The 24,927-nt window shown below is 34.7% G+C and overlaps 3 protein-coding genes across 7 annotated transcripts; 2 read left to right on the top strand and 1 right to left on the bottom strand.

Annotated features, from left to right (window-relative positions):
• The first annotated feature begins 854 nt into the window (after positions 1–854).
• On the top strand, positions 855–3,093 carry LOC123223168 (WAT1-related protein At4g15540-like). Of its 3 annotated transcripts, none has more exons than XM_044646263.1 (7): positions 855–1,128; positions 1,218–1,298; positions 1,386–1,499; positions 1,810–2,050; positions 2,294–2,452; positions 2,546–2,697; positions 2,783–3,093. In XM_044646263.1, the coding sequence occupies exons 1-7, from the start codon at positions 893–895 to the stop codon at positions 2,940–2,942; spliced, it is 1,143 nt and encodes a 380-aa protein (XP_044502198.1). In that variant the 5' UTR covers positions 855–892; the 3' UTR covers positions 2,943–3,093. The 3 variants fall into 3 exon arrangements, with proteins under 3 accessions (XP_044502198.1, XP_044502199.1, XP_044502200.1); XM_044646264.1 differs by having other exon boundaries at positions 1,236–1,298; XM_044646265.1 differs by having other exon boundaries at positions 1,242–1,298.
• A 6,445-nt stretch (positions 3,094–9,538) lies between these two features.
• On the top strand, positions 9,539–19,016 carry LOC123223967. The gene is made up of 15 exons (XM_044647459.1): positions 9,539–9,911; positions 10,022–10,084; positions 10,206–10,322; positions 12,132–12,366; positions 12,644–12,802; positions 12,941–13,092; positions 13,336–13,468; positions 14,279–14,324; positions 16,847–17,180; positions 17,281–17,346; positions 17,423–17,536; positions 17,898–18,138; positions 18,238–18,396; positions 18,466–18,617; positions 18,718–19,016. The coding sequence occupies exons 1-15, from the start codon at positions 9,718–9,720 to the stop codon at positions 18,875–18,877; spliced, it is 2,325 nt and encodes a 774-aa protein (XP_044503394.1). The 5' UTR covers positions 9,539–9,717; the 3' UTR covers positions 18,878–19,016.
• Positions 19,017–19,303: 287 nt separating this feature from the next.
• LOC123222457 (protease Do-like 9) lies at positions 19,304–24,572 on the bottom strand. Of its 3 annotated transcripts, none has more exons than XM_044645236.1 (10): positions 23,891–24,571; positions 23,338–23,537; positions 22,920–23,100; positions 22,559–22,750; positions 21,141–21,373; positions 20,770–20,871; positions 20,531–20,581; positions 20,329–20,433; positions 20,133–20,249; positions 19,304–19,604 (listed from the first exon to the last, which is right to left on the bottom strand). In XM_044645236.1, the coding sequence occupies exons 1-9, from the start codon at positions 24,444–24,446 to the stop codon at positions 20,151–20,153; spliced, it is 1,719 nt and encodes a 572-aa protein (XP_044501171.1). In that variant the 5' UTR covers positions 24,447–24,571; the 3' UTR covers positions 19,304–19,604; positions 20,133–20,150. The 3 variants fall into 3 exon arrangements, with proteins under 3 accessions (XP_044501171.1, XP_044501173.1, XP_044501172.1); XM_044645237.1 differs by lacking the exon at positions 19,304–19,604 and adding an exon at positions 19,665–19,767; XM_044645238.1 differs by lacking the exon at positions 20,531–20,581 and having other exon boundaries at positions 23,891–24,572.
• Positions 24,573–24,927: the final 355 nt, after the last annotated feature.

Below are 24,927 nucleotides of genomic sequence, written 5' to 3' on the forward strand. Positions count from 1 at the left end.
AAGTTAATTCAAGTTGCAAATGTTAGGTGATCAGTCTACATTGTAACCTTCGTTTGATATTTTCCATTGGCTCCCACAATATGGAATCAGTGTTTATAATATTTGACAATTTGGAATATTGTGATTATAAAAATATTTGATTAATAAAATCAGTAGGTAATATTACTAAGGCCAAAATGACTATTTTTCATCTAAGTTTTAGGGCAATTTTAAAAATATATTTATGATATTTGAAAAACTTGAGTGCTCATTTATGGTTAACTTTAGTTAGAATTTTTTATTAAAGACAAAAGTAAATTCATTATTTTATCATTAAACCCTAAAACCCTAAAAAATTATATTATTTTCTCCCTTGATTTGAAAAATTAATAATTTTTTTTTAAGATTAAGTTTTAAAAAATTCAATTTTCTTTCATTAAAAATTCACTTTTTCCTCATTTCTAGGTTTTATCTAAGGTAGTTTAGGGAATTCGATCGTTGGTCTTCTCCAACAAAAGACGATCTTTCGTTGTTTAGATCTGGAAAATAAAATATTGTTCAGATCTAGAAGATACAAGAAAGACGACACTTTATCATTCTTTATCGCATTGTCTAAAAGATGAAAGACGACATTTTATCATTTTTTATTGTGTCATCTAGATGATGTCTCATCATCTTTCGTTGCTTCATCCAAATAATGAAGGATGTGCTTCATTGTCTAGATGATGTGAAGAAGGATAACACTTTATCGTCCTTCCTAGTGGTGGGTGGTCATTCTAAAACACTTCACTTTGGGTTTTTGAAATGCTGTAGGTATAATTTGAGAATATGCTAAAAATTGGGTGGGACACATTATTTAGCCTGTCACTAAACTGATACCATGTAGGACCAGCCGGTGTATGTATCGTTGGAAATGATCACAGAACTTTCTCTCCCTCCCCAACAATTGCGTGGAGGAAAAATGCAGTTGAGATCATTTTCACGGGAGACACTGCCTTTTTTGGCTATGATAACAGTGGAATGCACAGACGTGGGTCTCTCAGTGCTGAGCAAGGCAGCTTTGAACCAAGGAATGAACAATTTTGTTTCAGTGGTCTACTGCAATGCCTCGGGAACCCTCATTCTTCTTCCTTACTTTCTCTTCCACAGGTGTCTTCTCTTTTCTTATCATTATCTGATTCTGTTTACTAAGCCTTGGTTTAATTCTGCTTTATTCGCTACTGAACACTGATCTTCAGTTCTTTCTTCTTTTGCAGAAACAGGCGTCCGCCTCTCACTTTCTCCCTCCTTTGGAGATTTTTCCTCGTTGCCCTTATAATGTAAACACTACCCACTGACCCCGTGGCTATTCCTGTGATGGTTCGATTCTCCACACAGTTTTAACATTGAAAATTCTGCTGTTGCAGGAGCTCCGGCCAAATAATAGCTTATACCGGCATTAAATTTAGTTCCCCAACTCTTTTATCTGCTATGGCGAATCTTAGCCCTGTCTTTACTTTCTTGCTGGCAGTCATATTCAGGTACGGAGTTGGAAGTTTCTGTTTTTAGAAATCAACTGAAGCATGCCTAAATAATATCTTATTTTGCCAAAATGTTTAGTCAAAATAGGAAAGAGGTGAAGCTGGGGAACTTTAGAATTAATCTTGTCTGGAGCTTGAAAATTCATTTGGGTTATGTTATGCTGAGCCATTTTTGGCAATATTATATTTCTTCCTTTTATATATTCAGTCCCCTGCATTTGACAATAGTCTTATGAAACCCGTTTTGCATCAATTTCTCAATGTGTAAGATGATATTTCTGTGTCACTTAAAATCACTACAAAATGCTAGATTTGAGAAGCTAGAGTTAAGAAGATCAAGCGGTCTAGCAAAATTCTTGGGCGCTGTTATAGCGGTTACAGGTGCTTTTATAATCACACTATATCAGGGTCCCGAACTCTTGATGGCTTCGTCAACTTATAGCTCTCCGACTCCTCATCGGCTACTTGATTCACAGCAATCAAAGTGGGTCATTGGAGGTTTTCTCCTTCTTCTGACAGCTCTATCATCTGCAACATGGAACATTTCTCAGGTAAAAGAATCCTTCCGCAAGCTTCTTACATTTGAACATCAGAATTCGTTAGGACTACCATATGATGAATTCACTCCTAATATTCTTGGATATTGTGTTGGGAGTATACTTTCCAAATTTCAATCTTCAAAAGTAATGTATTCATTCAATTTAAAACATATAGGCAAGCTAGTAAGTGATAGTTTATTTGCAAATTTGTGTTGAGTGACAACCATATATTTTTGGGTGGGTTCGTATTTCTAGGCTTCTACTGTCAAGAAGTACCCAGAAGAAATGACCATAGTCTTCTTCTGTACACTCTTTGTAGCAATCCAAGCTGCGGTTTTCTCAGCCATTGCTGAAAGAAATATAAACGCATGGAAACTGTCGACAATGGTTGAAGTGCTTGCCATTATTTGCACGGTAAAGATGAATACTGAGAATTCAATATTGAAATCTTATATTCAAATATACACATTTGAAATGACAATTACTGATCATTCAAAGCTGTTTCAGGCGATATTCGGGAGTGTTTTCCGGATCGCTGTTCACACATGGTGCTTACGCAAGAAGGGACCTATCTATGTGGCAATGTTCAAGCCATTGGGGATGGCTGCTGCAGTGGTCCTGACAGTCATTTTCCTTGGAAGCACTCTTTTTCTGGGCAGGTATAATATTTTCTCTGAACCCTTTTTATAGCAAGTGAAGAAACATTCAAAGATTAATGGCAGTTTAATTGAATGGATATTGCAGTGTGATTGGATCCATTGTAATTGCACTTGGATTTTATTCTGTGATTTGGGGACAAATGAAAGAGAGAAACATGGCTATTGACATTGAAAATTGTAGCCTGGGATCAACCAGCAAAAAGACTCCTCTTCTTCAAAACAGCCAAGATATATCAAGTATTTAACATCGCACTGGGGGGAAAAATTCCTCGTTGGTTCTGTAATTTTCCGAATAATGATAATTTAAGAACTCTTGCAAGTTACAATGTAATGTTGTGAGAAGATTAAAAGCTTCCGAGAAATCCAGTGAAGGAATGAAAAATCTTTATTTAGAAATAGTTAAATTGACTATATAAAAACCATATTATTAATACAGTCCTAATAAATTAACAATAATATTATACATATACACTTTTAAATATATAATTAAATACATAAATAATGTAATATTATGTGATTAAATGATCTTATATTAAAAATAAAATAACATCTAATCACATGATGACACATTATTTGTGTAACAAATTATATACTCAAAAATGTATATATATAACATTTTTTATAAATTATAGATACACAAATGATATATCACTATGTGATTGAATATGATTTTATTCTTAATTCAAAATCACTCAAGACACATCATATATGTATTTAAAAGTGTATACATATAGTTTTCTTATAAACTAAAATGTTCAATAAAATAAAACTGAAATCTATATTTTTTAGTATGGTCTCTAACATTCCACTCAAATTGTTTAGGGTAGATTTGATCGAGTTAAGCTTGAATATACGCTAGTTTGAGATCAGTTCGAATTTAAAAGATTTAATTCAAGATTGACAAATTGAAATTGAAACTTAAACTTGATTCAAAAATAGTTTTAACATTGGACTTGATCCAAGTTTAAAAAATTTGAATCCAATCCAATCCAACAAGTTGGATATATATATATATATATATATCCCACCCAAGTTTTAGTCAAATTTCAAAAGCATATCTATGTTCATTAAAAAACCCAAATACCTATTCATAGACTAACTTTTGTTAGAATTTTTTATTAGAATTAAAGGTAAAATCGTTATTTTATCATTAAACCCTAAACCCTTAAATATTTCTATCGTTTTTCTCCTTAAAAAACTTACAATTTTTCCCCTGAATTGAACTTAGAAAAATAACATTCTCCCCCCCTCTCTAGGGTTTTTTCTTCCATCTTCGATGACCAAATGCCCTTCTTGCCATTGACCGATATTCCTACCATCTTCTTCTCCAACCATCGAAGTTCATCAGATCAATTTCATTGGATGAAGAGACGAAGATGATTCTTCGTCTTGGTCAAACAAAATTGGTCTGGTGGTAATATTGATCAAGGGAGAAGAAGATGATGGGAAGGTCGACCAACAACGGGAATGACAACCAATCGTTGGAGATGGAAGAACTTACCTTTGGGGGGGAAATGTAGTTTTTTAAAGTTTAATAATGAGGAAAATGTTAGTTTTCTAAATTAAGGGGGGAAATAATATAAAATTTTAGAGTTTTAGGATTTAGGAGTAAAATGACGATTTTATTTTTTTCTCTAATAAAAAATTCTAATAGAAATTAATGTATAAATGAATATTTGAATTTTTTATTTATTGTGGATATGTTTTAAAGATTATAGTAAAATTTGGATGGAAATAGTTCTTTGCATATCTTTTAGTAAAAGATAAGTAACGAATTATTTTTAAAAGGCCAAAAGACTATTTCACCCCCAAGTTTAAGTGCTATTCCAAAGTCACACCAATGAGGTTTGAAAAACCTAAAATCCCACTCATCTGTTAAAAATCACATTTATGGTTAGGGGCAAAATAATTATTTAATAAGAAATTTTAAAATATAAAGTTTTGTTACATTTCCTCCCCTCAACTTGAAAATCTCATAATTCAGCCCCCACCTAAAGTTTGAAAAATCAAAATTTCCCCCTAGGGTTTGCAAATCATGCTCGGAGTTGCTGGAGATGGTCATCTCCGTTGGCGTTGGCTCTCCATCCTGGCTGAACTCTCCCTACCGATCACTTCCCAACCACCAATGTACGCTATTTCCTCCGATAAAGATAAAATCGTTTTGATTTTCAAGCTGAGGGGGGCCAAAGCAATAAAATTTTAGTTTTTTTTGTTAAAAAACAGTTTTACCTTTAACTCTAACTGAGATTTTTAACGAATGGGTAGGATTTTGGGTTTTTAAAATTTTGTGGGTGTGTCTGACGATAGCACTTAAAATTGGGTGGGAAATAGTTATTTGGCCTTTTTAAAAATATAAATTGACCTTATGTATCAATAAAGAGATCTACCACAATACAAAAATATTAATATGCATTTTCATCACTTGTAATAAAATTTTAATGATTTAAATAATATTTCAGTTACTAGCTAACAGTTTTTATAATTTAATTATAAAAAAATAAGGCCAAAGGACTCATTCCCACTCGAAGTATGTTGCATTTTTACCAACCCATGTAAGGTTAAAGTTAACAAAACCCTGACCCCTTAAAATTTTATCTCATTTTTCCTCCTAAACTTTAAAAACTAACAATTTTATCCTTTAAGCCAAGTTTTAAAAAAAATCACATTTTCCCTCTAGGATTTAGTTTTAATATCTGACCACTCTCTCTAGCACCATCACCGACCGTTTCTCCCTTCTAATGGTTCCCCTTCCTTTAATGGTTTGCCTAAATAAGACCCTAACCCTTCCAACTTTGTCGACATCATCTGGGAAGATGAATCGTCTTCCTAGACGACAAAGATAAGACGACTTATCTTCCTCTAGGAAGACAAAATCAATGATTGGTCTCATCTTCATCGTTTAGAAAGATGACTCGTATTCCTAGATGACGTCTGGTAAGTGTTGTCGTCGACACCTAAATTAAAATCCTAAATTCCTGTAACAAAAATATAGTAAAAGAAATTAGGGATCGTTCCCTCGAAGAGTTTCAATTGATACGTCGTCACAAATCAATTAAAACAAGGAAATAAGAGAGGGTTTTGAATTGAATGCGAATTATAATTAAAAACAGTAAATAAAAATTCAGAAAAATAATCTAAAACAAATAATCAATTAAACAAACCTTGGTCTATAGTCACATCCACCATTGGAACTACGATTGATCATCGACAACAAAAAATATCAAATTAATTATTCAAATAGTCGTTGTGATATTAATTACCTATCTTTTCTTATGATTAGTTAACTAAAAACATGTATTCTAGTTAACCTTTATTGATGAACAACTCGGATACGATCTCAAATTTAATTAAACAATAGCATTAAAAATTAGAAAGATCAATGAAACAAGACAACATAAGCGTACGACGTTGCATTTAATCTAGTTGAATATTTTTCCTAGGAATTACAGTTTCTAACCCAACAAACAATAAATCTCAGTTGTCACTTTAATTAGATGAATTGAACAATTACAGATTCAACATCTAAACTAGTATTTGATCGTATTAATCAACAAACTAATCGCACGCCTTAACAATTAACTAATACAATCATAATAAATAATCTAGGAAAATAATTAATGCTTAAATAATTAAAAGATGCATTAAAGAACAAAACTTAATCTCACAATTCTTGTAGTTCTATGGTCTCAGATCCCTTCAATCAAGAAAAAAGAGTTTAGCCACTGTAGACCATTCTAAGCGAACCAAAATTCCAGAAAAGTGTTTCTGCTAATTACAATGATCGTCCTCCCAGAAAAAATAAAAGTGTATAGATATATATTTTCCCCCTACTCAGATCCAAAAATAAAGGTAATAATAATCTCCTAATCCAAGTAAATGTGATATATATCTTCCCAAAAAGAAAGGAAAATATATATTTTTTGATATATATTATTCCATATCTATCTAAAATAATCCTATTTTCTTGCTAATAATCATCCATTTTCTGAAACAAATCTTAACTTTTTTGGAATATCTTAGTTGATCTAAATGCCCAAATTTAATTTTCGAAATCTGCTCTCGTCATTTTATGTGCCCATGCCTAGTCAGCATCACAGATTTTGTTAACTGGTAAGCCTGCTCCAATTTTAGTCTTTTTAGCCCAAACTTCACTCCAAAAAAATTCAAAGCTTCTTAAGTGCAAAAGATAAATAATTCCATTAGATTGAATTAAATTTTCATATAATATAAGGGAATTAGAAATCAAAATAACGATAATTAACAACATTATTAACGTTGCACAACGTCAAAGGGATTGAAGTCTTGTTGAGGTAAATCATCGGAGGAAAGGGAATCTTCAAGAGGGAGAGATGGTTGACAATGATGTCAGAAAGAGTGATCGAATATTAAAAATAAATCCTAAATGGGTAATGTAATTTTTTCAAAATTGGTTTAAGAAAGAAAATGTTAGTTTTTTTAAATTTGGGAGGAAAATTAATAAAATTTAAGTTTATTTTTAATATTATATATAAAATGAGAATTTTATCTTTAAAATTAATATATTTAACAATTTATAGATATATAAATGAGATTTTTAATGTTGAGAGGGTAAAATATTGAAAATATAACGTAGAGTGGGTGGGAATAAGTCTTTTGGCCTAAAAAGAACTTAAATGACTTAAGGCCAAACGACTATTTCCCACCCAAGGTATACTGCAATATCAAGTTTCTACCCTTTAACTATGAAAACACCAAACACCCACCCATGAGCAGTTAAAATTAACGGTGGTAAGAGTAAAATCATCATTTTCTCTATAATATTAAAAATAAACTAAAATAGAATCTACTTTTGCCCCCCTAAACTTTAAAAACTAAAATTTTTCCCCAGCCTAAGTTTTAAAAAATCGCAGTTTGACCCTAGGGTTTCGTTTTGAAATCTCCGGCTCCATTGCCGACAGCCTCTCCCTCCTGAAGCATCCTCTCCTTCCGGTGATCTCTTTCCTCTCATTTGAATGCCCGATCGACGTCGGAGAAGCCATGGAAGACGAAGAACTTCATCGGGGAAGACAAACCCAGTCGTCGTTATCTGGGAAGACGATCGTCTTCCTAGACGAAGACGAGACGATTCGTCGTCCTCTGGGAAGACGATCGCTTTCCCAGACGACGAAGACGAGATCGATCGATCTCGTCTTTATCGTCTGGGAAGACGATTTCTCTTCCCAGACGACGTCTCTCTGTGCCGGATGGGTTGGGGTGGAGTTGAGGGGGGCTATCGGTAGAAGAGAAACCGTCGGGAGAGGGAGACGGCCGGCGATGGCGCCGAAAAAAGTGAAAGGGTTTGGAAACTAAACCCTAGGGGGGGAAATGCAATCTTTTCAAACTTAGTTTAAGGAAAAAAATGTTAGCTTTTAAACTTTTAGGGGGGAAAATGAGATTAAATTTTCAAGGGTTAGAGTTTCGTTAAATTTAACCAGCCATGGGTGGGTGTTTGGTGTTTCCATAGTTAAAAGGTGGAAACTTGAGATTGCAGCATACCTTGAGTGGGAAATAGTCGTTTGGCCTTAAATATACTATATAATTTAATATATAGTTGATGTAGATAACTGGGATGTGCTCCCTACGCAACAACAATATTAACATATGGATAAGATATGGCCAAACGACTATTTCCCACCCAAGGTATGCTGCAATCTCAAGTTTCCACCTTTTAACTATAGAAATACCAAACACCCACCTATGACCGGTTAAATTTAACGAAACCCTAACCCCTGAAAATTTAATCTCATTTCCCCCCCTAAAAGTTTAAAAACTAACATTTTTTCCCTAAGCTAAGTTTGAAAAGATTGCATTTCCCCTCCTAGGGTTTAGTTTCCAAACCCTTTCACTTTCTTCGGCGCCATCGCCGACCGTCTCCCCCTCCCGATGGTTTCTCTTCCACCGACGACCCCCCTCAACTCCACCCCAACCCATTCGGCGCAGAGAGACGTCGTCTGGGAAGAGAAATCGTCTTCCCAGACGACGAAGACGAGATCGATCAGCGATCGTCTTCTTAGAGGACGACGAGTCATCTCGTCTTCGTCTGGGAAGACGATTGTCTTCCCAGATGACAACGATTGGACTTCGTTTTCGTCGACGAAGATCTTCGTCTTCCACGGCTTCTCCGACGTCGATCAGGCGTCCAAATGGGAGGAAAGAGATCACTGGAAGGAGAGGATGCTTCGGGAGGGAGAGACCATCGGCAATAGAGCCGGAGATGTCACTGGAGATTTCAAAACGAAACCCTAGGGTGAAACTATGATTTTTTAAAACTTAGGCTGGGGGAAAATTTTAGTTTTTAAAGTTTAAAGAAGCAAAAATGGATTTTATTTTAGTTTATTTTTAATATTATAGAGAAAATAACGATTTTATCCTTATCACCGTTAATTTTAACTGCTTATGGGTAGGTGTTTGGTGTTTTCATAGTTAAAGGATAGAAACTTGAGATTGCAGCATATCTTGGGTGGGAAATAGTCGTTTGGCCATGACTTAAACATCAAAATGTCATTGGTTGCCCACCGTGTGCGTCCTTCCTTGACTGCTAAGACAGGAAATCTCATAAATGCACAAGAATAATTAACCCATAAATTATGAATTTCGCCTAAATAAAAAGAGTAATTTTTTTTATTTATCTTAGCTGGGCTAGTAAATATTAAAAAATCATTACAAAATAAAGAATAATTTTATTGAAAAATATTTAAACTGACAAATTTAATTATTATTTCTTTTTTTTAACCAACCCACTAAATTAAAAATATATTATTTTAAAAAATAATTATCTATGTAATTTTTTTTATTTTTCCCCAATTGAAATCCATTTAATCATTTTCCATTTTCCACCAAATTTCTGATCACGCGTATTTTACGCACAAAGACTTCGATACCTCAACCCAAAATTCATTTTCAATCCGTTCCCATTGACGCTGAGCAACCACAATTCGGTGTCCGGAGTCTTCCCCGGACTCCACCGATCTCAAAGCCCCTGTCTTTTTCTCTTGTAATTCAATGCCTTCGTTTCCAAGTGGACCAGATGCGGCGCCCTTCACGGCGATGGTACTGGTTGAGTTCGGTGAGGTGGGCATGATAACTCTGGGCAAAGCCGCCATGAGTAGTGGCATGAGCAACTTCGTTTATGTTGTTTATTATAATGCCCTCGGCACCTTCATTCTTTTACATTACTTCCTCTATCACACCTATAGGTCTCTTCTTGTATTTCCTTTTTTTTTTTTTTTTTTTTTTTTTTAAAGAAATTTAATTTTTTTAAATTCATATTATGGTTTTATTAGCTTGTGTTACTTGTTTTGTGCAGAAGCAAGAGTCTTTCGCTTACTTTCCCTCTCCTTTGCAGATTCTTTCTTCTGGGCTTACTTGGGTAATGCATTGTAGTGAATTACCTCAAATGGGTATTGTTTTGTTTTTGTAAATAGTATATGGTAGACTAATTGATTATTTTGGGAAAAAGATAATGAGACCTGGGAAAATTTCTATGGCAGGATTTGTTTTGTGCAGACTTTTGCAATTACCGGGATCAAATATAGCTCTCCAACTCTGGCTTCAGCTATGGGTAATCTCATACCAGGAATTACGTTTCTTCTTGCCATCGCTTTCAGGTATTGGCTTCGTTCGTTGGTTGAGTTGAACTTAAAGCATTTTCCAATTTTCATTGTGCATTCTTATGTATCTTACCCTGGGTTAAACTGATTTCAATGGTTTAGGTGTTGAATCAGGCATAAATTTTCAGATTAATAATATATGAAATAATTCACATAGTCAGACTACAAAAGGAAGACAATTAATTAATATAGCTCGATATATTTTGCCTATGCGTGCAAAGTAGAAGAAATGCTGTAGTAATGTTGATATAAATATATGAGTACAAACACCAAGTCATTTGACACCTATCAGAAATAGAAACCTTTCCGGTGTTTTACTGCTTAACGATATTGTATAGCTAACTTGGTGTTTAAACCACTGGTCTCACATCTTCATGGAGAACATAAAGACTAGAATTGTGTTAGAGACTAAAGTACCACTTTTAATAAAAATAATATAAGTGAGTGGGATATAAGTGTGATAGATTATATCTTAACACAAGCCAATTGGTTTCTCTATACTTACAGGCTTAATATATTCCAACATGATATCTAAGCCTAAAACCAAATAGGTGGGCTTAATAACCTAAAACAATCCTAAACTGTGGGTCTAACAACTTATGATGGTTGCGTTTAAAGAAAGCTGTTGGAGACTAAAGTTCCACATTTAATAAAAACAATATAAGTAAGTGGTATATAAGTGTGGTAGATTGAATTTTAACAAAACCCAATTGATTTATGAGTTTCAATCTCTATACTTATAGGTTCAATATATTTTGACAAATTGTCACATTTTGCTTATCTGTTGTACTCTACTTTTGATTCTCAATGTATTTATAGTGTCAGATTCTTACTTTTTACTTGGAGTCATACTCATGTTTCTTGTATTTTGTAGTAGCCGGTTTCTTCCAAGCTAGAGGAAGTAAATGAATATTCATTGCTATAGTTGAAACTGCACAAGGAAACTACCAAAGTAAATTGAGCTGATGACCTACACTAGAAAAACTATAAAGATTAATCTGCTAACAAAACAAAAAGAAACTGACCTTCTTCTATCTAAGGCTGCAATTGAGCCCAACTGAGTATTGTTTGACTTGAGCTCGGCTCGATTAGGTTTATACAAAACTTGAGCTTGAACTAGGGAACAACTTATTTGAGTTTGAGATAGGAATGAATGATTCAAGCTCAGTCAGATAAATTGTAGTTAAACCTTATACTTATATATTTATCAATTACCCTATATTTAAAGTTAAAGACTAAGAGTTTAGGAGTGTGAGTGCAATATTTTAAATTTTTAAAGGTGTATTGATATTATTATCAAGTTAAGCCTTGAGCTTGCAAGCTTATCAAGCCATGCAAAAATGAGTTAGTGCTTGGCTTGAAAGTTGAACTCAAGCCTCTTGAGTGAAAATAATTGAACCAGCTCAACACAAGTCGAGCTGTGGGTAGCTTTTAAGTGGTGCGGCTTGTTTGCAACCCTACAGTTGTCTCGAAGGAATGCTAGAAGAATAATGAGTAATTTGTTAGTAAAATAATTTTTTTCCTGCCGTTTGGAAGGAATATATAAGTGTTATTGGGAAGCACCGATTGTTATTTCTTAGCACAGATCTTAAATGACACTGTTTGAGGAATATTTTATTTTTTATTATGTTTCTTTGTTTGCCTAGTATTTGGCCCTGTGACAGATACTATTTGGCCCTATCATTGGTGCTAATTGTATTTCCTGTAGAATATTTATTTTATTTGAATTTTCTCCTGTTGCAGTATGTCAAGGACTATCTTCTTTTTCGTTGTATTAATATGCATTTTTGACTGTTGAATATTAAGGATGGAAAAGGTAGTTCTTAGAAGCAGAAGCAGCCAGGCTAAAATCCTTGGTACAATTATATCAATATTAGGTGCATTTATAGTAACTCTCTACAAGGGCCCCCCACTCATGAGACCTTCATCAACTTCTAACTCGTATTTTCATCTCCCTCTCTCACAATACTCGAACTGGGCTCTTGGAGGCCTTCTCCTTACAGTCACTTGTGTATCATCTGCAACATGGAAAATTTTTCAGGTACAAACCGTGACTATAAATACTGAACATTTGTAGGGTTGTGGTGTGGCATATGTCATTAGATATGGGCAGAAGGTGGATGGTTTGGACTAGATACTTGAATTTAGAATATATATATATTTTATAGATATAGAGAGAGAGAGAGAGAGAGAATTAACATGCAATACTTTCCTGAAAAGAAATATATTCATGAGCTCATAGGCAATGTATAATATAGGTTACTTAAACTATATAGAATGCTTAATATTGTCGGAATTTAACCTGATTCTATTTCCAGGCAGCAACTTTGAAGGAGTACCCTGACAAAGTGAGCCTAGTCTTTTTATCGTGCTTTTTTGGGACCATGCAATGTGCTGTTGTCTCCCTAATAGTGGAAACAGATTCAGTGGCTTGGAAACTGCAACCTGGCATTCAAATGATTGCTGTTGTTTATGCGGTATAACTTCATTGTTCTTGTTTCAGTCAGTTATTCCAAGTTCAATACCTATTTTTCTCCATAAATATTTATAACAAGGCTATAATGCCATCTTTGGTATTTTAAATATCTCATACGATTTGTTTGGTTTCAATTCAGGCAATAGTGGGAACTGTTTTTCGTTCCAGTGTTATTGCTTGGTGTCTGTACAGGAAGGGGCCTGTCTTTGTAGCCCTGTTTAAGCCTGTTGCAACTGTTATTTCAGTGTTCACCGCAGTTGTGTTACTCGGTGAAACCCCTCATCTTGGCAGGTAGATGCTGTTTTACTTCTTTCTTGAGTAAATATTGTGTTAAATGAAACTCAAACAAGATTGGGAATAACTATAACATATTCGCACAGGCACATGCTTTTCACATAAGTGCACTTAGACATACAGGCGAAGGCCGAGTCATTGATATTAGATGCTAATGATTTTTTTTTTTTGTTTACATTGGTCATTGTTGTTTGTATAGCATGTGAAGAGAAATCGTAATCATATACAATGTTTTTGCAGTTTGATTGGAGCTATTGTAATAGCTTTCGGATTTTATTCTGTTATATGGGGGCAGGCCAAAGAAACCAACATGACCGCTGGCAATGTCACTAGCTTGGAATCCAACCAGAAGTTTCCATTATTGAAAAATACGTGACTGCTGGTACTTCACTTTTGTCTGCCTGCCCACATAAAATTAGAAATATACAAGCAAACTCACTGATTTTAGCTAGTCATTGTGATCCTGACAAAACAAAATAGTTGGCAGATATTTAACAGCCTCAGCTGATTAACAGGTTTGATCGGCAGGCACAATATGATAAATGAGGTGGACATTAAAATTCCATTTCAGGAAGCAAAATTGTCGGAATATAACAGATTGTCCTTTCATCATATTATTATTTTGAGCATTATCCCGTCAGGTTATAATTAAAGTATTGCATACTTCCAAGCATTGCATACTTCCAAGCATTGCTTGATCCATACATATGAAGCAAATCGGGCAAAATATTTTAGGCAACCGCAGACTTCTTTTTGCCCTGTTTTATGGAAATTGATACATAAGTTGTTACAGAAAGCAAATATATTAAAATTCTGAAGATCACTTGTCATGAAAGATGCCTTTCACATTTTAGTAATTTTCTTTATTGTACATTTTTTTTTTTAAAGAAATGCTGGGCAATGTCAGAATAGAGGAGAATTTATGAAATATATTTTATTAAAAAAATGTTAATTGTGTTGCCATCCTGCGTCGCCAGAGTCATTTTATGATTTTGTGTTGGAAAGTGGAAGAACCAGAACTTGAACTTGATCATGTGTATGGTGGCTTAACAATTTTAATTGTTTTGTTGATCTAGTAAGTGTTTCTTAGGCATAGCTTATGAGTATACTGGGGCTTGCATATAAAAGGGCATGTTTAGTGTATACATTGCAAGTTTCAATCCATTGTCCATTGCAATTGCAGCAGTTATTGGGTTGGTTTTCCTTGGTGATGCTCTATATCTTGGCAGGTGATATGATTAAATAAAACACCTTTCTCTCATTCTTTTAGTTTAATGGTATTATTAAGAGTTAAACCCGTGTTGCATAGCCTTAAAGTTGAAGACACCTAAAGAAGGCCTATCGAATCGTATAAATTCAATAGGAAGCCTTCTTTTGTGATATCTCCTTACTAAGCTTGCTAAGTAAGGAGAGAGATAATGCAGAAATCAACTTAAGGGTCCAGTCTAAGTAGAAGCATTAGACATTGGGCAGTGAAAGTGAAACATCTCCAAAGAAAACCAATTGCTAAAAATCATGCAAAAGAAAAGGGCTATTGAGGTGGGGACAGATGAAAGGTTCACGGTTCAATACAATGTCTGTGGGGTCAAATTAATTGGATAAGCTTTCGGCTGAGTTTATGTTTTGACAACTTTACTCTATTTTTCGTTTGGGTTTAGCTTATTTTCAAGAATAATCAAGTCTACATTCTAAATTTCTTACTTGTTATGAAACCAACATAGACAAGAAGCTAAAAACTAACCAGTTCAAATGCTTAAGAGTTATTATTTTTTCTGTAGTACTGAAATTATCAACAATTTTATATTCATTACAGTTGACCAATATTCTTATAAAGCTCTTGAAAAATAAACCCAAAAATTAAAAAAAAAAATGAAAGTAAAACAATTGTTCTGATATATTATTGACTAAAAGCATTAGCAACAACTTTTATAAAAGGCAAAGGGTGTGACGTTTAGGTTTGCCATGCATAGGAAAAGAAAAGCTGTGATTTCTTTAGTTGAAGTTAGCTTATACAGAAGGCAGTGCATAAAAAATATCTATCTATAATCTATCAACAACTAAATTCAAATTGATATTAGACTTGTATAACCTAGATTGATTTCACAAAGGGTTGCTGGAATGAGGCTTTTTCTTATGGAGGCTCAGGTTTCTGTAGATTTGATACTCACACAGTACCTAAATCACTTGACTCTTTCTTTTTTATGTTTTTTAATTTTAAGATTATACCCATCAAATATTCTTTTTCATATGAATCATTTGCCACTAGATTAAAGTTTTCGATATATCTTAATAGTTCATATTTGACAAAAGACAATAAAGAAGGCTTTATTCCAAGATTGCTGACTAGAATATGCATTTTCTCATTGGACCCAGATTGAGATTGTAGATTGGAAGGTGGGTCAAGCCACGATCTTGGTTATGCACAGCCAAGCCACTGTGGTTCAAGCTGACATCTGTCCTGGCCTTACACAGCTCAGGCCATTGAATTTGGATGGGGTAGCTTAGCTCAGAAGTGTGAAGAGAAGATGCCAAATGCCAAGTCCTTTTCATTGAATTATACCCTTCTCTTGGTGTAAACTAACGAACCATCTTCAATAACACTAATTTATTGGGCTATGGCAGGGACCAAAAATCTTAGAATATAGGCACTATGAAAGATTAATATCCTTTTCATTTTGTTATTATCTGCGAATTAGGTAATGTGTCCTCAAACTCAATAGCCACACAACCACCATAATTGACTCCTCATGTATGAAACAAAACAAAAAAAAAAAAATATTTAGATGATCATTTCTGTATTGAAATAGAAACAATCTTGTTCCTTCTACTAAATTAAAGTAAATGCAATGAGTGATAGTCCAACACATATACACGATAAAACTAGATAATGCAACGAAATGTGGAAATGTCTTATCACTTTCTTTTCGTTGTGCAAAATCATAGCCACGGATCCAATCATATTCCTGCAATTTAACATAATATATTACATAATAATATGGCTAAATGACAATTTCCCACCACAGTTTGATGCAAAACCCTGTTCCATATGTGAACTATGAAAATCTTAAACTCTCATCTATAAACAGTTAAAATTAACAAAAATAATTAATTTTAGAAGTAAAATTATTATTTAATTAATAATATATTAAAAATAACAAAACATTATCAATTTCTCTTCTAAGTTAAGAAAATTAATAATTTTCCTCTGAATTAAATTTTAAAATGTTACATTTTCCCCTCTAAGATTTTATTCTTTTTCTCTCTTCTTCTTCGGCGACGTTGCCACTTAGAAACTCTCTCCCTCCCCTTTTTCCAACTTCTCCCTCTCTTTTCTTCCTCTTTGTAGCGCCAAAAAGGGAAAGAGACGAAGACAAGGCTTCGTCTCATCCGAGATGAATGAAGCAAGGCTTCGTCTCTTCCCCTTTCTGTTGTTGAAAATTCGAAAGAAAAGGGAGATAGAAGCTGAACAAAGGGGATGAAAGGGAGGGGGAGGGGAGGATTTTTGGTCGGCAACAATGCCGGAGAAGGGGAGAGAAAAAGAAGAAAACTATAAAGGAAAAATATAATATTTTAAAGTTTAATCCTAAGAAAAAAATGTTAGTTTTTTAAATTTAGAAGAGAAATGGATAATATTTTATTATTTTTAATATATTATTAATTGAATAACGATTTTATTTCTAGAGTTAACTATTTCTATTAAATTTAATAATCTATAGGTGAAAGTTTGGATTTTCAATAATTAACATATAAGAAATTGGGTTCGCATCAAACCTTGAGTGGGACATAGTCATTTGGCCTAATAATATTATAAAACTCTATTTTTCCAATAAAAAAAGGCCAATAAACACTACCCTCTTCTCTTGTGGTGTTGTCACAGAGAGAAAGAGAAAGAGGATGGCATGGAGGTATTGCTACGGAGATGTGCTGCCCTTCACAGCCATGGTGTCAATGGAATGTGTAAACGTCGGCTTAAATACACTCTTCAAAGCAGCAACTTTACAGGGCATGAGTTACCGTGTTTTTGTTGTCTATTCTTATGCAATTGCCGCTCTTGTTCTTCTTCCTTTTCCGTTCTTCTCTTACAGGTAACTACTCTTCATATCTTTCCTCATTCATTTTTGTTTGCTTCTTTTTTTTTTTTTTCCAGTCACGAGCAACATGTTTTATTCTTCTATTTATCTGCAGATCAACAGTTCTCCCTCCACTCACCTTCCCTATACTTTGTAAAATTGGTCTTCTTGGACTTATTGGGTATGTAACTTCTTTTGTAAAGGGTTGTATAAATTTGTGATAACATTGAAATTAACTGATTGGTTGTGGGGAGCAGGAGTTCATCCCAGATCTTGGGTTACACAGGAATCAGTTTCAGCTCTCCTACACTTGCTTCAGCAATCAGCAATCTCACTCCAGCTTTTACGTTCATTCTTGCCATCCTTTTCAGGTTTATTTAATTACAATTACATAATTATCCTCTCTTTATTCGGCTTGTGAATGCTTTTGGGTCTGGTAAAAGCAGAAAGGCGAAGTTCCAACACTCATCAATTTGCATGTTTACTTGCTTTATCTTCTTATGCTTCATCTTTTGAAATTCTCTGTTACATGCCTTTAAGCTTTCTCCAATAATTGCAGAATTCCCTGTAATACCATTGTTGCTATTTGTACAATGAATGTAAACATTTCACCAGAAATTTGAAGAATGGTTCTGTTTATTTATTTATTTATTTTGTTTCTTCTATATGGACCGCCGTCGCTTTTGTTATTCCCATCTCATTTCTTTTTCATTGGTTTAAATGCGTGAAAAGGATGGAGAAACTAGCTTGCCGAAAAACAAGTAGTCAGGCTAAAGTACTGGGCACTTTTGTATCAATAGGTGGAGCGTTTTTGGTGACCCTCTATAAGGGCCCTCCAATTTTTATGGTTTCATCACCAGCTGTTCCTCTTGCTCAACCTCAATCTTTACACTTATCAAATTCCAATTGGGCCATCGGTGGCCTTTTCCTCACAGCCGAGTATATTCTAGTGCCACTATGGTACATTGTTCAGGTTAGTATTCAGTAGCGAGGCATTTTCGGAAATTGTTAAAATTGAAGGGACTTGATTCACTTGAAGGATTGATTTTGAACTTGGTGATTCTGTTAACAGACGCAAATAATTAAGGAGTATCCGGCAGAGCTGACAGTAGTATTCTTCTATAATTTATGCGTAAGCTTCATTGCAGCTATTGTTGGATTGATAGCAGAAAGGGATTCCAGTGCCTGGAAAGTGAGGCCTAATGTAGCACTAGCCTCCATTGTGTGCTCGGTAAGAAACTTTGAAGAGCCAAAACTTCTCTTTTGAATTTCTTAATGGTGCCCTGATTGTGAATTTTAGGGACTCTTTGGATCATGCATGAACAATACTATACACACATGGGCGCTGCACCGGAAGGGGCCAGTCTTTGTAGCAATGTTCAAGCCCCTATCAATCGCTATTGCAGTTGCAATGGGTGTGATGTTTCTCAGAGATACGCTGTATCTTGGAAGGTATACTTACACTCAGAATTAATAAAGTGTTCACTGAAGATGAGTTTCAAGAAGGAAATCTGAAATGGTGTACCTAACTACTAATACTCTTGTTTTGTAGTCTTATCGGAGCATCCATAATCTCTATTGGGTTCTATACTGTAATGTGGGGAAAGGCAAAAGAAGAAATCGGCGAAGAATGTACTGGTTGTAGCCTCAAATCACAAGAAGCTGCACATAAAGTCCCTTTACTGCAAAACAATAAAAACGATCTTGTGTAGAGCAAATAAATGTTAATGAAAGAAAATATAATATGAATAGTGCTCAACATCTCCACTGCCAAATATGGATTCTTAGCACAGCAGGATGTAACATAATTTAGAAGGGTTAGTATGTCACATGAATCCATCTCCTGTGCTACCCATTTCTTACAAAGACATCAAAAAATGAAATATATGTTAGATCAAGGATTAATTACACTTCTTAATTAAGGGCTGGCGATATATAGAATTTATTTCTTAAGAAGAAAGAATGTTACACAACCACCAAATCGAAAAGCTAGCCGGAGATGTACTCCTCTTAGACTTAAAAGCATCTGACAGAAAACAGAGTTTGATACAAAAATGCCAACCCAAAAACAGGTTTTATATCAGTGGCTACAAGAATCATACAAAATTTAGCAACAGAAAAGAGCATTGCCATGTCTATAGGAAATTGGCCTATAACTAGAATTATTGTATATTATCTTGTAAATTTGCCAGTGAAGGTATTACAAGGAGATGATACCTCACACATGGTTTTTGCCTGAAGATTAAATTACCAAACTACCAGGCCAGGAAGCTTTTCAGTTATCACATGAAAGCAAATTGAGAGTAATTAGAACACTATACTGTGGAGAAAAACAAGGCAGGAGACAACAACATATCATACATAGATAAGACAATTTTGGTCAGGAAATCCTCATATTGACATAAATTCAGCTGAGGAAGTATAATAAAATTTTTTTTCCTGCAAAACAGCAATAACACGTGGTATTTAGTAAACCACATCAAAAATTTCAATTGGAAATAATGGTAAAAAGAGCAAAGTCAAACCATAATCAGCTTGACCTGCTGTTAATATTCTAATATTTTCTCTGTACAAGAAGACCAAATCTCTCACATAAATTCAGCTGAAGAAGAGAATGACAAAAATAAGTCATCAAAAGATGCTTCTACGTTCAGCAAAACCCACAGTCAAATCATCCCAGCTTTCTCCCAATGTATGTATTAATGCATGAGTACAAAAACATAAAAAAAAAAAAAAAAAAAATCTCATCCCCTATCAGGAAAACTAACAGCCACAGGGCCACTAGACTCCAGTCCAAAGTTTACAAAAATATCACATCAAAAGTATATGGTAACAAAGAAATTCTTAACTACCAGGCTTCCGTAATGGCTTGAAGGCCATTAAGTGCGTTTTATTTATGTCAGGTCTTGGAAAGAGATAAAGTAGTTGATAAAAAAACATACATGAAAGAAAAATAATTTTCTATACCTTAGTTTCAATATTCTCTCAAGTTTTGAGGTCATCTGACATAGCAGAAGGTATACAATGTGTTGAGAGGATGTCAGAGGTAGCTGCCTTGGCTGTCTTAGTCTGTAGGACCACAATCTGTTCAAAGAATTTGTATGAGTAAATCGAAGAATATTACAGGGCAGCAGAAAGACACACACATAGAGATAGAGAGAACCTGTTGGTACTCCAGATCAAATTTTAAATATTCATCTTCACAGCTCTCAACCATGTCAGCTAGGCTTTTAAGATTCCTCACAGGCTTACCATTGAAAGCAAGAACCTAGAAACACAGACAGAGAGAAACTTTAGCACATGGACCAATGTTATTTGTTTCAGTAACATCATGTCATCCAAGAGTTGTATCTCATAATCCCGACCTGAGTATTGACAATTTTTTCGTATCCAATATTGATTTCAGCCACAAGCACCTGGCACAGATTTAAGATGTATAGATGAAATTTTTATGCTCTCTTAGAAACTTCTGACAGTCACTTACAATGCACTCTTGTAAATTAAAATAATTAAATTTCACATGAAATAAAACATAGCATAATATTGTAAAAAAAAACAAAAAGGAAAGTAGGGGCAAGGCACCAGAGAGAGAGAGAGAGAGAACCTGAGATATGACAACAACCTGTTCATCCACAGATTGTGCCATTGCGTGTAGAAACTTATCCAACAGTTTGGCTGGAGCATCAAATTCATAATCCTTTCCATACTGGATAAAAAAGCAAACAAGGGGTAAATTGCACTAATATCAAAAAGCATTTAGATCCACCAACAAAAATTTCTATGGTCTAAGTTGAAACAAAAAGAAATAAGCTAGCAACAGTTGTGGAAGTAGCAGGTCCTACACATGCAAGCATGTGCACATACACACATAAAGAATTAGAAAGAAACACATGCATCTACAGCCAGCTTTTCACAAAAAAAAAAAAAAAAAAAAAAAGAAAGAAAAAAACACAGATAACTAGTGCCAAAACATACCTCAGAATGCAGATACGGAACAGTTACAGCTGTAAAGACAAATCCTGCCATTATGTAATAAGAAGGAGGTCGGCCATTGATGTGTGCTGGGATGAGCCGCTTATGAGTCGCAAGTTTTATGTTGAATTCTATAACCTCTAAATTGCGGAAAACTTTTACAATAGCAGTATCTCCAGTGTATTTTTGAGAAACAAGGTAACTAAAACTTATGCGCTCCCCATGCCTGAATGGGACTAATATTAAGTTCAAGAGAGTGTTAGGACACACATTTAGCTCCTAGAAAAGGGATGAATAATTAAACAACACAGAAAGTACCATAGGAGCAGTAAAACTATATTAAAAAAATGCACATAAACAGTAGACGAGTCGAGAACCCTTCAATTAAAATTATAACTCTGATTACAATATTTAAGTTTCTCAAACAAAAGGCCACTGAATTAATCAGCATAGATATGGGTGAATTTAAATTAGGCACAAACATCAAGCATTTAATAATTAAACAATTAACTCATCTAAATGAAAAATGCAATAACAAGAACAAAACTGCCTGAGACGCAGTGTTAAGGCACTACTTGTGAATCTTGCCTAAGCACCTCCCCGCCTGTGTAAACTATGACACTCAAGTTTCAGTTTTAGCTGCAGAGCTTTGTTTAGAGCAGTAAATATGTACATATATCAGGAACTTGTCAAAAAGATCTATTGTTTATTTCTTTGAACTATTGACTTGTGGACAACATTCAAGCAAAAACAATTGCACAATATGTGTTTCCATGAATATGTCATCATATGATCATCATCTCCATGACCTACCCTTACAATGCACAGAAGAACCTGGTCTTAAATTTCTCCTTTTAAGTATCATTCATATCGAGTCATTTCCTACCTTTTACATATCCTTCTCTAAATTGCTCACATGGACTTTTTTCCATCTGCACAACATGTTGTCTACTCCATCATGCCAAGTAATACTCTAACTAATATTAGAATATCCAATTTGTTATTTTCACCAGGGTTTTCCACTATGTAGAATTCTATAGCATCTTTGACTAAATTAATCTAAAAGAATCTTTAACAGCTTCATGCTGGTTACCTCTAAAGGCCAGATTTAAACAACCAATACTTGACCATACTCCACTCGAATGGCAAATTATCAATATTTCTTTGCAGCAAAATCTTCAGAAACCAGAAGAGCCATCTATATAAACACTTAAAACGAACAAGATCTGTCTTAAAAAATGCAGTTCCAGAGGCACATGGTACCCAAAATAAGCATTTCAGAAGAATTCCCTGAAGAACTGTTATGCCAAAAAGACAGTGAGGCAATCAGGTAACAACAATTAGCAATCACAGGCAACAAAAACGTAACCAACTTCAAAGGAAAAAAGTGTCACTAAATATAAAAGAAAGAGAATTTTCACCTGTTCCATCGTTAGCAATATCAATGCCATCAAAGCTAATGATAATATCAGATGGCTTCAGAACCTGAGATTCTGGAGCTGTTGGTTCAATTCTTCTAATTCGAACACCTTTTTGATCACATCTCATCCCCATTGACAGACGCAAATCAGGGTTTTCCATCTTCTGCCACTCAACTCCAAGAATGGGGAACCCTAACACATTGGACATCAGCTTTGAATTTAGGAATTGAAATGATAAAATATTTCAAAACAATTAAGTCCAAAAAATATATATATATAAAAACAAGAAAGATGTACAATAATTAAAAAAAAAAAAGAAGCAACAGCTAAAACTTAAGGAACTCTACAAGCAATTATATACCTGTATAATCACCATTTCTGACATAATCTTGAATAAAGTGCATAATAACAGGTGTGGGTATCACATAACCTATATTTTCCACATCCTCATGTTTTAGAGATTGAAATGCAATACCAACACATTTGCCCTTATCATTAAATGCAGGTCCACCAGAATTTCCAAAATTTATAGCGGCATCTATCTACAAAAGCAAATTGAGAAAAAGGATAACAGTACAATCAATACCGTAAATAGGAATGACTAAAGCAACCAAAGAATGCTTCTGATCATAGTAACCAACCAACCAATAGAATTAGAATAAATATGATTAAAGAGCAACATCCAAACTAACTTCTCCAGTTGCACCCAATTCCAAATGTAAATCCCTAAATCCATATTATAGACACAAATATGCATAAACCAAATTCTAAAGTATAACCTGCAGTCCCAGTAGCTCAGTTGACTGTTGGCAATAAGACAGTATCTCCATGCGCGAAACAACCCCACTTGTCACAGAGATAGTGTCACCCCCAATTGGATACCCCACAACAGTTACAGCGTCTTGGAGAGCTGGTAAGTCTCCAAACTCTACCGGTGAAACTCCTTCCCAAAACTCATCATCGTTAACAGTCAAAATTGCTGTGTACCACCAAAAAATAAAAAATAATACGATCATAAATTAAGCAATTCACAAACTCAAAACAACTTACTACATGTGTAAGAATCATTTTCCCCGTATATAATTTCATAATATTTCAACAATAACTCCACCACAACTATTGAAACACACAATGAATATGATCATAACAAGTTTCATTCAAGAAATAACTCATACATTGAAATATGAACTATTAGTTTGAACCCATCAGTTGCGTTTTTCATTATATTCATATACAAAACTTTAATTAAGATTCTTGACACATCATTCTGGAAACCAACAAATTAAGCCAATATGAAAATTCTGTAAAACCAAATAATAAAATTTTATATACCAATATCACACTCGATCCCAATAGACAAAACAGTGGCCAAGTATTTCCTATCGGAACCTCGCTTTTTCAATTTGACTTGTGTATGGTGCTCAACCGAATGTGCATTAGTCAAAACTCTTCTTCCCCCCACAATAAACCCGCTACTACTCGAACTAAACTGCCGTTTCCTCTGCCACGGCAACGAAAAATTCGGCTCCGTGTGAACACAGAACACTTTCACGACAGCGTCCATCGACGGCACCACTTTAACTGCCACGCTATCCGACCTCGGGGGCAATACCGTAATTTCGTTTGCATCTCCATGTCTGCTTCGTTCTGCGGAAGCCAAATGGCCGAAGTTAGAGTTGGAACTGTCAACGTTAATGTTGTTGTTTTCGTCTTCGGTAAGGGTTCGTCTGGCACGGCCACGTGTGAGACGAGGGGAAGAAGGTTTGTGATGAGTCTCGGCGACGGCGGCGTCGTTTCTGGGAGTGGGGTTGGTGTATTGATAGTCCATGGTTAAGGTTTCGGTTTCGGCGGGTTTGGGTTTGTGTCGACGTTTTCTTGCTTCCGGCATTTTAGAGAGGTTAGGGAAGGGTTTTACCGGATTCAGGACCTAGGTTCTGCGTATGCTTTCTTCTTCTCAGAGGTGGTGATGAAACGGCAGAGAGAAAGGTTGGAATTGGGCCTGTTGGGCTTTCTACTTTATGAATGGGTCCATATTCTGTTTACCAGTCTTTCCGTGAAAGACAAAGTTTACCCCTTGTAGGTTTTTTAGCAACTGTAAAATCATCAAGGGTAAAACAGTCTTTATGTTACTTAGACAGGTTTTCTTTTTTTTTTTCCCCTCTCTTCTCCACTACCTTTTCCGCCACCACTTTCTCCTTTCTAATTTTCTCCCACAATTTCTTTGTCTCAAATCTACGACCACCACAGCTCCACGTGCACACCACAAATGACAAAAAACTATCATTATCTATTTTAAATATATAAATAAATATATATTTAATATATATTATTAAATAATTAAATTATTTTAAATTTAAAAAAATAATACT

Source organism: Mangifera indica, chromosome 8 (genome assembly GCF_011075055.1).
Source record: "Mangifera indica cultivar Alphonso chromosome 8, CATAS_Mindica_2.1, whole genome shotgun sequence".
In the NCBI taxonomy this organism is placed as follows: Eukaryota; Viridiplantae; Streptophyta; class Magnoliopsida; order Sapindales; family Anacardiaceae; genus Mangifera; species Mangifera indica.

What these genes read in the sequence shown, in the direction of transcription:
- LOC123223168 (XM_044646263.1), top strand. Translation starts at nt 893, where the DNA reads ATGATCACAGAACTTTCTCTCCCTCCCCAACAATTGCGTGGAGGAAAA. An exon ending in TGCTTGCCATTATTTGCACG is followed by an intron (nt 2,453 to 2,545) that starts GTAAAGATGAAT and finishes AAGCTGTTTCAG; the next exon opens with GCGATATTCGGGAGTGTTTT. An exon ending in AGCACTCTTTTTCTGGGCAG is followed by an intron (nt 2,698 to 2,782) that starts GTATAATATTTT and finishes TGGATATTGCAG; the next exon opens with TGTGATTGGATCCATTGTAA.
- LOC123222457 (XM_044645236.1), bottom strand. Translation starts at nt 24,446, where the DNA reads ATGCCGGAAGCAAGAAAACGTCGACACAAACCCAAACCCGCCGAAACC. An exon ending in AAAAAATTGTCAATACTCAG is followed by an intron (nt 20,434 to 20,530) that starts GTCGGGATTATG and finishes CTGTGTTTCTAG; the next exon opens with GTTCTTGCTTTCAATGGTAA. An exon ending in TTGATCTGGAGTACCAACAG is followed by an intron (nt 20,250 to 20,328) that starts GTTCTCTCTATC and finishes TTCTTTGAACAG; the next exon opens with ATTGTGGTCCTACAGACTAA.
- LOC123223967 (XM_044647459.1), top strand. Translation starts at nt 9,718, where the DNA reads ATGCCTTCGTTTCCAAGTGGACCAGATGCGGCGCCCTTCACGGCGATG. An exon ending in TGATTGCTGTTGTTTATGCG is followed by an intron (nt 12,803 to 12,940) that starts GTATAACTTCAT and finishes GTTTCAATTCAG; the next exon opens with GCAATAGTGGGAACTGTTTT. An exon ending in TTCCATTATTGAAAAATACG is followed by an intron (nt 13,469 to 14,278) that starts TGACTGCTGGTA and finishes TTGCAATTGCAG; the next exon opens with CAGTTATTGGGTTGGTTTTC.